This window comes from Asparagus officinalis, chromosome 6 (assembly GCF_001876935.1).
Source record: "Asparagus officinalis chromosome 6, Aspof.V1, whole genome shotgun sequence".
In the NCBI taxonomy this organism is placed as follows: Eukaryota; Viridiplantae; Streptophyta; class Magnoliopsida; order Asparagales; family Asparagaceae; genus Asparagus; species Asparagus officinalis.
The window spans coordinates 10,691,269-10,706,951 of record NC_033799.1 but is presented as its reverse complement, the minus strand read 5'-3'; the positions used below and the strand labels follow the sequence as shown (position 1 = coordinate 10,706,951).

The 15,683-nt window shown below is 39.3% G+C and overlaps 1 protein-coding gene across 1 annotated transcript in view; it reads right to left on the bottom strand.

Moving 5' to 3' along the window:
* Positions 1-5,672, bottom strand: part of LOC109845734 (probable inactive receptor kinase At1g48480) — a 6,043-nt gene extending 371 nt beyond the window's left edge. Inside the window, 8 exon segments of the mRNA XM_020415006.1 lie at positions 3-506; positions 1,369-1,738; positions 2,331-2,665; positions 3,095-3,099; positions 3,217-3,346; positions 4,209-4,924; positions 4,981-5,334; positions 5,336-5,672. Of these exon segments, the coding sequence (XP_020270595.1) occupies positions 3-506; positions 1,369-1,738; positions 2,331-2,665; positions 3,095-3,099; positions 3,217-3,346; positions 4,209-4,924; positions 4,981-5,334; positions 5,336-5,550 (2,629 nt within the window). The 5' untranslated portion in view covers positions 5,551-5,672.

Sequence of the window (15,683 nt, the reverse complement as noted above, 5' to 3'; positions counted from 1 at the left end):
GTCCGGATACTGAGCCGCACAGTCGATCGCAAGCTGCAGCAACTGCACCATCTCCTCCTCCACATTCTGATACCTCAAAAGCTCGAGATCGAAAACCTCCGACGTCCACTCCTCTCGGACAACCGACTGGACCCACCTCGGCAAATCGACTCCTTCCTCGTTGAGAGCAGCCTGGGCGGGGGCTTTTCCAGTAAGAAGTTCAAGGAGGAGGACACCGAAGCTGTAGACGTCGGCCTTTTGGGAGACCTTGCGGGCGTCGGTGACCTCTGGGGCTCGGTAGCCCGCAACGCGGTTGGGGGTTGGGGAGGGGCCTGCGAGGGTGTTGAGGCCGTGGTCGGAGACTTTAGCCTCGTGGGAGCGGTCGAGGAGGATGTTGGACGATTTGATGTTGCCGTGCGAGGCCGAGGGGCTTGTGGAATGGATGTAGGCGACGCCCTTGGCGGCGGCAAGGGCAATGGCGGAGCGTGATTCCCAGTTTAGTGGAGTGCGGCCGGATCCTCTGTTGCCTGCAAAGATTGAGAAGAGAATTTTGAAGAAGGGAAAGTGCAAACGTTACCGAAATGCTTCATAAACTCTTGCTTGCTATGTTATGGAAAGGTAAATTCTTGCTATGTTCATAACAAAAGCAAGGACAACATTGGAGAGATTTGCCTGAAAAAAATTCTGACAGTAAGATACATGAATAAAAAACAATACAGAACCGTAAGATGTATAAATATCAAGAGCATCATGGGAGAGAAATATCTCAGGTACACCTAACAGTTAGATGTGTGAATATCAAGAACAATGTAGAACAGTGCTCAAAGATTGGAGTATGAAGCAAGTTATTTGGGGGGAGGGAGGCAACCAAGAAAAAGTTTTTTTTTTTTAAGCTATTGGGAGAAACAGAGGCATCATCAAATATGAAACCAGCAATAAATAAATTTTAAAAAAAGGTGCTACAAGAGTAAGAACCTCTTTTCTCCTAGCAAAATGAAAAATAACCCAAGATGAAAATTCTGTAATTATCATAGAATTCGTAGCAGTCAGAAAGAAATCAGGGCCGGAAGACTAGATTAGTTCATCTCTAATATAGTGAGAGTAATTAGATATATGGATACCCAGAACAATGTAGGAGGATCTATATATATAATGCTTCTTGAACATTGAAGCCTACAGGGCAGAAACTAGATGCGCAAATTTGGGGGAACAATACATGCAAAATAACCCAATTTCTACTCGGATTAACTGAAAATAAAAAACGATGACAGTTTAATTTTCCCAGTTAATATGCAAAGCAACCCAATTTCTAATCTATGGTAACAAAAACTAGACAAATCCTCAAGCAAGCTAATTACTCATAAAAAAGGGGGGGAATTAGAATCTCACCATGGAGAAGAGACGACAAGCTCCCCATTGGCATGTAATCATACACCAGCAACCTCTCATCCTTACTGTAGTAATAAGCCCTTAAACCCACCAAATTCTGATGCTCCATCGCTCCGATCACGGCGATCTTCTCTCTGAACTCCCTCTCAGTGGTGCTCACCTCCTTCAACCTCTTCACCGCCGCCACCGTCCCCATCTCCAGCACCGCCTTGTACGCCGTCCCGAACGTCCCCTTCCCCAAAACCTCCGCCGATGCCCTAAGCAAATCCTCGAGATCGTAAACCCTAGCCCCTTGACCGAAGAACATCAGCCACTTCTCGCCATTTTCAGCAGTTGCGGCCTTGATCGTCTTCGCACTCAAACCCCTCACCTTCTACCTCTATTTATAGCCTACAGTAAGCAACATGAACCATTGAATTTTACTTGGGCTCCAAGGATTAAATCTTAGCCGTAAAATAAGTTTGTTACGAACCAATTGGTTGGCCAACTGATTGGCTAATCAGTTGACCAGCCGATTAGATTTCGAAAATTCTGAAAATACAGTTAGCTCCATCTCATTGAGGTAGGTGATTTTTATATATTATATATTAAATTTCTTCTTCCGGATTGAGAGATATCGTTGTTTCTTTGTGGCTAATCATCTTGAACATGATTTTAACTTGATTTCTTTTCATATTGGATCCTTGTTTCTTCGGCTTTTGTAGATTGTTTAGTTTGATCTCGGGCTTCAATAAAAGGTTAAAAATGAGGAAATTTGAGTTCTTTTTGAACTTTTATTTATTAATTTTTATTAATCTGTAAATTAAGATAAAACATGTTTATTAGTGATATTTTTATTTAAAAAAATAGATAATAAAGATATAAAAATATAATAAAAATGTAATTATCACCACTAGCTAGTGCTAGACCTTCTAAGCATCCTTGTTGAGTTGTTGGTAGCTAGAGCCAAAGATGGTACTCACGATAGACCCTGTGCTAAAGTCGCTATAGGAGCAAGTGCAGGAGTTATAGGACCTCCACAACACTATCGAGGACTGAAGGACGAGTGCCAGTCCATTAATGAATCCAATAGTCATATTTTCCATTATCTGAACAAGGTGGGACATGAGCTGTGCAACATTAAGTGCAGTATCAGCAATATGTTTGACACCATGCAGTGCTATAAGCGATGTATCACGTGCTTGGGAGGGAAGATAGCTGACATCTCCTCTAGTGATGGTGATGACGACAGTGATGATGCCTGATTGTGGATATAGTGCACCTTTTGTCTTTTCATTTTCATTTTCTAGTTTTGAAGCTTTAAGCCCCGGTTGGCAAAGAGTTAATGAAGAAGGGTTAAAAAGAAGGATTAATGTACTTACTTAGCCCATTTGATAATCCGAAGGACTAAATTATTAACATATTAAATAAGTTTTATTTTAGCCTTTATGATCAGTTTTAGTTAGGGGTGTTAAACGGGTGGGTTTGGGCATTAAACGGGCGGGTCATAAATGGGCGGGCATGTTTTGCCCATTTACCCATTTATGACCCATTTAACATTTTCTAAATGGGCGGGTTTTTACCCGCCCATTTAATAAACGGGCCGCCCATTTGCCCATTTAACTATAGTAGCTATATATGTATAATACTTTTAGGGTATTTTTTGTAAACTTTTAGGGTTTTTTTGTAAACTATTGGAGGATTTTTATAAACTTTTTGAATTATCAAAATATGCACAGGCATGTACATAACCTATTCAGGAATAGCATGAACATATTGAACAAGATAGCATTAAAATTACCAATCATTACACAGGCATTTCCAAATTTACAAAAAATATAATTACAATTTACAAAAAATTTAACTGACCCATCTCCAAATCTCCAAATTTGAGTCAAAAAATTCATTCTCAGAGTGAAGGCGATGCCCTTGGCGGCGGCGAGGGCGATGACGGAGCGTGATTCCCAGTTTAGTGCAGTGCGGCCGGATCCTCTGTTGCCTGCAAAGATTGAGAAGAGAATTTTGAAGAAGGGAAAGTGCAAACGTTACCGAAATGCTTCATAAACTCTTGCTTGCTATGTTATGGAAAGGTAAATTCTTGCTATGTTCATAACAAAAGCAAGGACAACATTGGAGAGATTTGCCTGAAAAAAATTCTGACAGTAAGATACATGAATAAAAAACAATACAGAACCGTAAGATGTATAAATATCAAGAGCATCATGGGAGAGAAATATCTCAGGTACACCTAACAGTTAGATGTGTGAATATCAAGAACAATGTAGAACAGTGCTCAAAGATTGGAGTATGAAGCAAGTTATTTGGGGGGAGGGAGGCAACCAAGAAAAAGTTTTTTTTTTTTAAGCTATTGGGAGAAACAGAGGCATCATCAAATATGAAACCAGCAATAAATAAATTTTAAAAAAAGGTGCTACAAGAGTAAGAACCTCTTTTCTCCTAGCAAAATGAAAAATAACCCAAGATGAAAATTCTGTAATTATCATAGAATTCGTAGCAGTCAGAAAGAAATCAGGGCCGGAAGACTAGATTAGTTCATCTCTAATATAGTGAGAGTAATTAGATATATGGATACCCAGAACAATGTAGGAGGATCTATATATATAATGCTTCTTGAACATTGAAGCCTACAGGGCAGAAACTAGATGCGCAAATTTGGGGGAACAATACATGCAAAATAACCCAATTTCTACTCGGATTAACTGAAAATAAAAAACGATGACAGTTTAATTTTCCCAGTTAATATGCAAAGCAACCCAATTTCTAATCTATGGTAACAAAAACTAGACAAATCCTCAAGCAAGCTAATTACTCATAAAAAAGGGGGGGAATTAGAATCTCACCATGGAGAAGAGACGACAAGCTCCCCATTGGCATGTAATCATACACCAGCAACCTCTCATCCTTACTGTAGTAATAAGCCCTTAAACCCACCAAATTCTGATGCTCCATCGCTCCGATCACGGCGATCTTCTCTCTGAACTCCCTCTCAGTGGTGCTCACCTCCTTCAACCTCTTCACCGCCGCCACCGTCCCCATCTCCAGCACCGCCTTGTACGCCGTCCCGAACGTCCCCTTCCCCAAAACCTCCGCCGATGCCCTAAGCAAATCCTCGAGATCGTAAACCCTAGCCCCTTGACGGCGACAGAAGCGTGCAGCAGCTGCTTTGCCCGCCATATTTAGCAAGCAGCCGCGCGTGACCAGGGCCGCCGCCGTGACTGCGCGGGGGTTACGCGGTAGCGTGCTCTCGACGAACTCGTCATAGTCCAGGTCAATGGGCACTCCAGCGGCATGCCGGCGCTTGTCGGCACGCAGCCGCGCACTACTGGCGACGTCAGGCGACGCTGGTGCGCTGCGGGCGGCGTTTAGATCCGCCATTCTTTCTGCAGGAGAAGGAAGAGGACAGCGAGACAAGCCAAGAAGACGATGAGCGCGGCGATCGGGTGGCGATTCCCGGGCGATCGCCCGCGGAAAGTTGGCTGCTGCTTCTTGGATATCTGGCTCATCGACGGTCGGCGAGTACCATCGCAGGGGCAGGCGTGACGGAGCGCTGTCGCCGCTATGAAGAGAAGGTTAATTAAGGGAAGATTCGGCCGGCAACTTGACGCGAAGCTTCATGCGGAGATCGGTAGCACGTTGAGGTTGTTATAGGAGACATTGAACTGGACCAAGTTAGGGAGGTTCAGATCTGGAATTTCTCCGACGAGATCGTTGCTCTCGAGGTACAGAGTTCCCAACCTAGTCAAATTCTTAAGCGCCACCGGAATCTCGCCGGAAAACTTGTTTCCCGCGAGATTCAAGCGAACGAGATGCTGTAACGAAGCTAAATACGCCGGGATCTCGCCGGCGAACTTGTTCCCCTGCAAGTAGAGGTTCCGGAGCTCGGCCATGGAGGAGAGATCGGAGGGGAGAGGGCCTGAAAGCGCGTTGAAGCGGAGGGATAGGGTGTGGAGGGCAGTGAGGTTACCCAGTAACGCGGCCGCCCTCGCACGTGACGCCTGGCCACGCGCACGGGGAGGCGGCGGTGAGGTTCCATGGGAGGTACTCGCCGACGGCGGAGCGGAACGCGACAAGAGCGGCGCGGTCGCCGGCGAGATCCGGTGCTCCTCGGTAAGCGAAAAGAGATAAGAGACAGAACAGGGTAAGTAAAGGAGGTGACGGCATTGGGCGGTGACTGGAACCCATCAGCCCAACGAAACCATAGAGAGAGAGAGAGAGAGAGAGAGCGGGTATTGTCTTGTCAGTGTTGATGCTTTAAAACCCAAAAACGCTAGTTGAAGCATGTCGCTTCATTTGTGCTGGGTTTGATAAATTCACGCCTAGATTTTAGAACTTCAATAAGTGCACCATGATGAGGGGAGTGAATAGCTGACAAAAATGGAGGTGGTTGTAGAGACTTTTTAAATTAAATTCTTGTGCAGCTTGTAGGATGTAAAGGTGAGGAGCTAGCTGGAAAATATTAGTTTTTTTACTTTAAATAATGTCGCAATTACAGATATTGCCGTGCCTTCTAGGGTTGAAGTTGAATAATGATAATGATAAGGAGTTTTATATTAACTCCTCTTTTTGCGTTGTATATATTGCCTTAAAAAAAACCGCTTAACTAAAATGAAATCTGGCGCTCTATCATTAAGAAGATCTCAGCACTGTACCCAGCCGACAGCGATAAATCGTTTCTGCTCACCCGCGGTTGGACTTTCTCTGACCGGGCCGGCTCAAATTTTAACGCCACGCGTCAGCTTGTAATTGGTTGGATGATATGGTGGACCTTGCTCTTTTATCTAATAGATAGATAGATAGACAGATCGGTCATCGGTGACGGCGGTTGGGCCAGAAGCCGGATCGCGGTTGGCTTGGTTTGGATATTGGGTCGAACGGAAATGTACCCGACCCTCAAAAGTCTGATAAAACATATAACTCATTTGTTAAATAAACGTGTTGGTATTTGATATGTTAAATTGTTAATGCATTTTTCTTATTACGGATTAGAGTCGTTGCTTCCGAATGTAAAATTATCTCATTTATCTAATAAACGTATTAGCTACTCATCTATATCTAATTTGTTAATAAGTTTTTCTTAGATGTTTAAAATGGACATGTTAATTTTTAAACGTATTAGCTACTCACCTACATCTAATAAACGTATCAGCTACTCATCTATATCTAATTTGTTAAAATGGACATGTTAATTTTTTTTTTGATTTTTGAACCTTTTGTTATTTTTTAAGGGATGTAAGTCACAAATCTTATTGAAACATTTTCACAGTGCGGGGCAATATTTGTTATACATTAAACATGAAAATTATCAAAATAACTCATAAGTTCCCTATTGTTAAGCCGAAAACACCGTGTATCATGCATAGCATTGTCATAGGATTTATACTTCTATTCTTAATGAGAATTGGGCTTAAGATTGATCGTGACCTCATTTTTAGCAAACTCTATTTGGGAAAAAATCATGTTAGAACTAGCCCATTTTTCTTAAGTCAAAGAGATCTTTTAAGTAGGTTCTTTGTTGGACCATCCTCCCATAAATTTAAATTTAAACTGATTTAGAATAAAACTAAACTAAAACTCATATTAACAAAGTATTTATGGGTTGCCAAACACAAACTTAGATTTATTTATCGTGTTAAAGAAACTAATGATAAGAGTGCCGATGCTTCGTGACGTAGTGTTATAGCGCACACGTGGCATTGCTGATGATAGAGCTACGGATGACATGGGGCCTCGAGTCGACCGTTGGGGCTCCACCGTCAAATAGGGACCACGGACCCGCCTCCTCCGTTACCGGCGAGGTGCATTATTTTAACGGCGTCGTAAGTACTGGAAACGGTCAATCCCAACCGTCCGTTTTGGCTTTTTATCCTTTTAGCAGGTGATCCCAAAAGAGAGAGGCCACGATGCGGCTTTTCCGCTTTTGCCTTTTTTTTTTTAATTTTTTTTCCCATGTTGGTACCCTGCATTTTTAAGCTTTTAAGGTTAGTCTTCAAGTCATTCAAATTGCTCTTTAGTACCTAAGTTCTTAATACATATTTCAAATTAGTGCATTTGTTTGTTATTCCTTCTATATTTGCTAACTCAGGCTGGACTAGTTTGTTTAGACACACGTGATGAATTTTGCTCTAACCTCGATTAGTTGTACACAAAAGTTTATTATATTAAAATGATTTAAAGAAATGTGTTTGTGTCTGAACTAACTTAAACAAAGGTATATAACTGAAGGATAAAGTTCGGCGGAGCCTATGATGTATTGATTAAATATCATTTAGATCTTTAATCTTTGAAGATCATTATTAGTAAAGGTCCACAACGCTACCGCATCATCAGAAAATAAGCAAAGCTAAAGGTTGTCATGTTATGTCATTGACACGCCAGCAAGATTTAATTGAAGTTTGTAAAAATAACCTAAGCTGATGACAAGGGTAATGTTAGGGTTCCCAATCGATGACTTTCAAATACAAAGATTCAAATGATATTTGGTCGCTACATTGAGGACCTCCACTTAGTTGGGTTATTGGTCGGTGTAATTTTGGGGTAAATGAGATTTTTTTAAAACTTTACTTTATGGTGTTATTAATCGGGACAACGTGATTGAGATTTTATTTTAAGGTGTTATTCATTCGGACAATAAGATTAGGATAATTACCCTCACTTTTTTCAAAATTATCTTATTTCTATACAATTTTTTTGTTCCAACTTCTAAAAATCACCTCATTCTTAAATTTGGACAATCATGAGAAATGTGGGATAAAATTTGAAGCACTAATTTATTAAATATATAATATATCTTAATTTTAATAAAAATATATAATATATCTAAATCATATTATATTATAAAATTCTATTATAACGTAAGATAATAAAATATTATATAATATTATCTAATGTAACATTATTATATATCATTATTATATATTTTATTAGTTAGAATAAAAATATTATTGTTGTATTAATATGATATAAAATATTGTATTATAATATATGTTTATAAATTTAATATAATAATATATTATTATAAGGACGGAGTAGCAATTTCAATTATATGAGGTACTTACTTGACACATACCAAAATGGAAGTGACCTTATAAGAAAAAATCCTCTCTTTTTATTAGTCGGTGGGGATTCCTCGGGCGGTGCGGTCTTTTATTGTCGGCGGTCCAAGTAGGATCGCGCGTAGCTGTTGCTGCGAGCCGAGGGATTTAAGCCCAATTTGTAGGGGGTTAAATTGGTACATTCATTGATAATTTATGGGGTTATTCAGATATAAATGCCTTAAATCTTCCCCAAGGCATAGACAAAGATCTTATTTAATGAGAGATTCAATCTACAAATCGAGGTTAGACAAAGGTTTGATGGATTCAAAACTAATAAGGAATTGATGTCGGTTCTGATGAGTAAATAGTTTCGAAGAAGAGTCTGACAACAAGGTAATTGGTTAAGGTGGTTGGGGGCCACAGCAGGTGTTGTGTTTACGAGGATCGTCGGTTAGAGCATAAATGGAGACGACATTTTGGTCATTGAAGGACCAATTACGAGGCCTTTAATAATTGAGGGGCTAATGAGCAATTTCTAATATTTGAGAGATTAATATGTAATTACGGAAGATTTAAGGAACTGATATCTAGTTAACCATTGTTGGTGCCAGTTATCGAACATGTGTTTATCTGTGGATTATAGCGGTGTTAGGGTCATCAAGCTTCCTCAGATGACTGGTTCTAGAGCCCGATGTTCACTCCTGCACATAAAGAACTCGTGAGAGAGACCGGAGTTGGAATCTCCGGTTATTCCTCCGATGATCAAGTTAGCGTTTGAACTTGAGTGGGAAAATAAGAAATAGGTGGTGATAAAAAGTTCAGCGTTGTATGGAAGCAGAAAACCTTACCTTAGGCTGCACATCTTCCTTTTATAGTAGATCAGAAGGGCAGATGTGTAGCTTTGGTTGAGTTTAGTTGGCTGCTCGGCTATCACCTACTGTACATGTGTCGACCACTAACGAAGGTGAGTCATCTAGACGTTTAATGTGAGGACGATATCAAGAGTGTAGTGTTGACTATGTTCGATGAGTCTTAAAGACTATGGGGGCTAGAGCAATGATGATTCTGACAGTGCATTTAAGGCGAGAGTACATGGTTGTCACTGGGGGGGGTTCGAGGACACACTGCCTCTTTTGTCGTCTGGCTAAAGGCCGACAAACACCACCTTTGTAGTTGGCTACGCAAGTTGTTGGCTAGAACGGCAAGACGAGTGCAGGTGCCTGTAGCGTCGATCTGGGGAGTAGGCTAACAAACATTGTCTTTTTGGTCGGCTACGTAAGTTGTCGGTCTATTGGATCGACCACAGGAGTAGCTCAAGTCGCCCGTCTATGGATATGTCTGATTAGACACGGGAGCAGGATACGTGTCGACCTCCCAAGAAAGATTAACACTTAGTTGTTGTTTTCGTCGAAAATTATTATTTTTATTGTATAACTCATTACAACTTTGATCGTTACAATAAGTTCAAAAAGATCAGTCTTTTTATAAGACCTTTATACAATGAAAATAAAAGATACAATTCTCTTGAAAATAAACGCAAGATCCGTTTATCGTCTCCTGCTTGCGTGGGTGTCTTCACCTGTGTCGGGGTTTATCCGTGGACCACCTTTGATCAGATCCGGTTGCTGAAAATTCGGCAGAGCTCCTACCTCACCAAGGAGGTATTTGCTTAAAGCGCTGAAATCGACCAAGCGAAATCAGTAGCTCTTCTCGAGATTAAGACCAAGCCTAATCTCGATTAACGGACGGGAACAGACTTCAAATCCTTCGAATTGCTCATTCTTTATGTCGGGATTCGCCAGGATCTCGCTAGCCCTTGCTGAAATTCGTGCTCCCTTGCTCTCCTACTCGGCAGCACCTCCTCGTCTTGATAATTAATCCGCCCCGCTGAAAGGAGGCCCTAGGCTTGTATTTATAGGGCTCCGGATGCGGGTTTTGGGATAAGAATGATGGATTCCTCCTTATCTTCAGTTAATAACTGATTAACCATGTTTAGAGATGAGATTTAGGCAGTTAGGAACCTCTGGAACTGAAAAGATCTCGTGAAAACCCGTCGAAACCGCCAAAAACGCGTTTTCGGGTCAAATCTGCGCGAAGGGGTGCGGGTTGGATCGCGCGCGCGCTTTTTTTGGCCTTTGGTGTTTTCCGGTTTTCCGGGACTTGTAGTTTCTCCCGTTTCGTTTACTCGCCCGTCGTGTTGACTTGTACACTCCGCGCGAGTTGATTGACGCCAGCGTGCTGATTGGCGCGCGTGTATTGACCGACGCGCGCGAGCTGAATGATGCGCTCGTGTTGAACGACGCGTGCGAGTTGAATGATACGCGCGTGCTAACTGACTGTTGGGCGCGTTTGGACGTTTTGAGTTGATTGACGTGTGCGGGCCACTTGGCGTTTGCCGTTGTGGTGGTTCGTTGTCGTGTCATTAATGGTTTGCCGATTCGCTTCACGCGCTTGTCGGCGTTGGATAATCCTCTTCGACTTGGATAATGACGTTCATTGCCTTCTTTTTGTCTTGAGCTGTATTCGGGGATCTATAGGTAATTTTTGACGCCTACAGTTGTTTGTAAGCTATAACAGTGGCTCCCTTTCAGTGTGAACTCAGCTAGCTGAGTCCGGGTGGAAATTCAAATAACTGTCGGTTGGCGACTCGCAAGGTGCATTTATAAAGAAATCGACGGGATGTTGAAGTGATCTTTTGAGGTCAGCAACCATAGTTTACAGTTTATAAATATTAACCTATTTGAATAATAAGATACTTTTATTTGGTAGTTTGTTCTAGAGAATATGAGGTTATATATAATTTAAAGTTATAATTACAAAATTATTCTTTATAGATATAACGTATAAATTTATAACTTGAATATTTGATTAAAAATTGGAATTGCGATTTTCTAAAGCGTCTCAAATTTATTTAAATTATAAACAGTGACGGAGCCAAGTTAACTTGAGGTTGGGCTCAGCCTTCGCAAATGCTTATTATCAACAATTGTGTCTAAATCATTGTAGAATAACACAAGTTTCATAAATTGAAGACATTTTCCACTGAGGAAAATTCAATATAATTTCTTTTATTTTTGAAAGAGTATTATATACTGTTTAGTGCTTTGTCTACCTTGGGCTCGTGGCTCTGCCCTTGACTATAAAGGATCAAATTTTAAGCAAACAATAAAATGAAACTAATCAAATAGACATGTAGTTACTTTATATTTATTCGCAAATGTTATATTAAAATAATTGTTTATTGTTAAATACAATGTTCAATTGTATATAAAATCAGACGAGAACAGTTAACTAAATATTTATTCATTATTTGATTCATTTTTCTGTTCATTACACAGATTAGCGGGCTTTTAAATCCAGAGGCCTTTGTTAGCCTGGGCTGCACTCTTTGCTTGGGCTTTTAGACTACGGCTGCTTCCTGCGCTATCAGAGTGAGCTATTTCTTTCTGCATGGCTTTATCTAAGGGCCTGTTCGTTTGCCTAAAAAAAAGAGGGAAATCAAAGAAATGGAAAACTATTAAAATGAAGAATTGTTTTTGAAGTGTTTGGTTGGCTAAAAAAGAAGGAAATCAAAGAAATGAAATTGAAATGATGTTAGTTGTCACCTTATTATTGGATGATGTTTGTGATTTTTAAAAAAAACTAGTTTTGGAGTGTTCGGTTGGCGAAAAAAATAAGGAAATGAATTATAAGAAACCTATTTCCTGTTTTGGAGTGTTCGGTTGGCGAAAAAAATAAGGAAATGAATTATAAGAAACCTATTTCCTGTAGTTTCTTGTTTTCTTTTGTTCGGTTCATTCTTAAAAATAAGAAATGAAATGAGATGAGATGAGTTGTCATTGTATTATTGGGTGATGTGAAGAAAGATTAAGAAAAGTGTTTTCATAACTTTTTGGGATGAAAATGAAGAAATGAAATGTTAATGAGATGAGGTGAATTGTTATAATATTTTATTGGATGATGTGAGTGATTTGAAATGATGAGAAGAGATGAGTTGAGTGATGTTTGGATGAAAATAATATTTTATTAGATGTGATGGATGAGTTGTTAGATGGAAATAATATTTTATTAGATGTGATGGATGAGTGGTTAGATGAAAATCATATTTTATTAGATGATGTGGATGAGTTGTTGGATGGAAATAATATTTTATTGGATGTTGTGGGTGAGTTTTAGGGATGGAATCATGGAAATGGAGGAAATGGTGAGTTTTGAGATTTTCACCATTTCCATTTCCATTTATTGGTTTTTAGAAAACAAACGAACAGGCCCTAAAAGCATATGTGCATTTATTTTATAATACTGAAAAATCTTTCGGTTGGGTGAAGTTTGCTCAGTCCGAATATTCTCGTGAATTTTCATGGAATTCGAATAGATTTAAGGTGGACTCCACGTGACGGATTCCTTGAAAGGGCTGAGTGAGCTAGACGACTAGAGAGGCGGTGTGTACTTGAACTTAGTACTTGAACTTGGTCCCTCACATGTAGAAATCCCCTAACTAAGTTACCCCCTTGAAAAAAAGGAAAAAAAAACTTTCTCAGAACATGACCATGAATATTTATATTCGTTCGACCAGGCAAAAAAAGAATTTTTTTTTTCCAAATTAGTCACTGAAATTAATATTAGGTCCCTCAAAGCTTCCAAATCATTGAATTCACTTTTAACTGGAAGAAGTAAATATTTAATGTTCTTTTAAACAGGTCGAAGATCTGATTTTAGGAGTAATTGACAACTGATACGGCCATCTAATCGGGCTTGGTCATAGCAGCCATGGAGGCTTTGGAAACTCTTGAGTTGGGTGGTGGCAGCTCAACTAGGTTGGTGCCTTTTCCAGGCTGAAGGCAGTAATGGGCGGTCTAAAGAGCAAATCATATGTTTGTTAAAAGGAGAATGTTACAGTTTTCATATCAAAGGGAGGTTTATATTTATACTGTTTACATGTATTCGTTCATATAAACTGGCCCTTGGGCCTTGTTCAAATTGTTTTTTGCTTCCCTTTTAAGTTAGAAAATTGGAATGGGAAGAGGCTCCAAGCTTGAACAGAAAGGGTGTAATGGATGAAATCTGGTTTTTTTTTTCATAAAAAGTGTCTTTTAAAACATGGTCATTCTATAGAAACTCCCTTTTGATTTTCAATTCATGCATAAATCGTCTTTAAAGGATTTTTTGTTGCAATCAACCACCTAGGATAACTTTTTAGTTAATTTTTTCGATGATATCTTTAACATACTTGGTATTTGACAACTAATTGTTACATAGGATGACTCTATTTGAGAGGTGGTTTCTAGGAAAAAGCCCATGTAATGTCTATGTTTAGTAGTAGAGCTGATATAGTTTTGCTTTTCTGGAGGACATATGTTCAGTGGTATACCATTTCTGTATGCTGAAGATTAATATAGGAGGATCACTTGGGCAAAAAGGATATTGTGTGTTCATTTAGTTTTGTTTATGTTTAATAAAGAAACTATGATCATGATGCACAGGTTAGAGAAGGATACCCTCATCAAATTATTTTTCTTAATTTCTTTGTTGTTATATCTATTACGAGAAAGAACAAAACTACAAGGCATTTCTCTGTAATGGTCGATCATAATGGACTGATGATTCACGATAATACCGCAAACAGTAATGGCTTATCTGTTTGCACCCCTAACCATGAAGTATCATTAATTGATTCTTGCAATCAAATATGTTCCTTTTGGAAATAACATCCTCTAGAATTAGAATGCAAAGGTCAGTGATGGTCCCAGTGTTAGATCTACATCATAAAACTTGAGATCTAAAACCATATAGCCATGATTAATTCAAAGAGATTAACACGCGAGGTTCGTCTGAAGTACGAACGCGAGGTTCGTCTGAAGAACGAACGCGAGGTTCGTTAAAAAATGAGCTTGACGCTCACCTGAGTTGAACGCGAGGTTCACCTTAGAACGAATGCGAGGTTCGTTGAAATTGAGCTTGACGCTCACCTTAGTTGAACGCGAGGTTCACCTTAGAACGAACGCGAGGTTCGTTGAGCGCGAAGCTCGGTTAAAATTGAACGAACGCGAGGTTCGTTTGAGGTAACCACCTCCTTGATTTTCGCCATGAACCCTTAGGGTTTCAAACTGAAACCGCCGCCGTCAAACACAAAAAATCTTTGATTTTTATTTTCAAAACAGATCCAGAAATGGAAAAAAATTGAAGGAAAAATCAAAGAAAAATCCAAAAAATTCCAAAAAGTTACTGTTCATCCGAACCCAAAAAATTTTCTTTACTGTTCATCCGAAAACTTTTCGTTACTGTTCACCCGAACAAAATTTTTTTACTGTTCATCCGAACCCAAAAAATTTACTGTTCATCCGAATCCAAAAAATTTTACTGTTCACCCGAACCAAAAAAATTTTACTGTTCATCCGAACCCAAAAAATTTGAATCTTTAACCAGAGATTTAAGATCAAAAACCCAATAGAACTTAAATCCCTAAGAATTAATCAAGGTGGCTCTGATACCACTTGTTAGATCTACATCATAAAACTTAAGATCTAAAACCATATAGCCATGATTAATTCAAAGAGATTAACAAGGATCTAAAAGAGCGGAAGCTTATACCTGAATCCATTGCTTGATCTTGATTTTGGGTTTTGGATCTTCTAACCTTAGGGTTTCTCTAAATCCGAATTTCTCTAGCTAGATGGGGGTGTAGAGAATTAGAGAATGTAACCCTAGGTTAGGGACCATAACCCCTTATTTATAGATGTTGTACTTTTGTAATTTAGCCCCTCAATAAATTACAATTACAACCTGGTATCTGCACATATAACCCCATGATTACATTTAAATACCAAATTAACCCAACTTAATTGATCACTTTAGTGGGTTATCCTGAAAGATAGCAATACACATTGATTAATCATATGTGCCCACAAATAGATTTATTAGATTAAATCCAACACCCAGTCCTATACTACTTAAGAGCTGAGTAATATTTACTCTCCTTTCTCTTCTCTTTTTATCTTATATACTATTTAAAACACACAAGAACTCTCTCCATGATCTTAAGGATAAAATAGATTATGTCTTGTACCTTTTGATTTTCAGGACCCTATATCTTGTTCTTTACATATTTCAGATTCATGGTCCTTGCAAGATCCTCCATTGTTTAAGGTAACCTTCACAAAGCGTCTTTTTTTTTATTATTATTTTTAAATAAAAATTGTAATCCAGATTACAAGAAGTATATCTACTGGTTTCAAACTTGTTCTCTGTAAGCAGAAAAATGTTTCTTCTGTTAATCAAGTT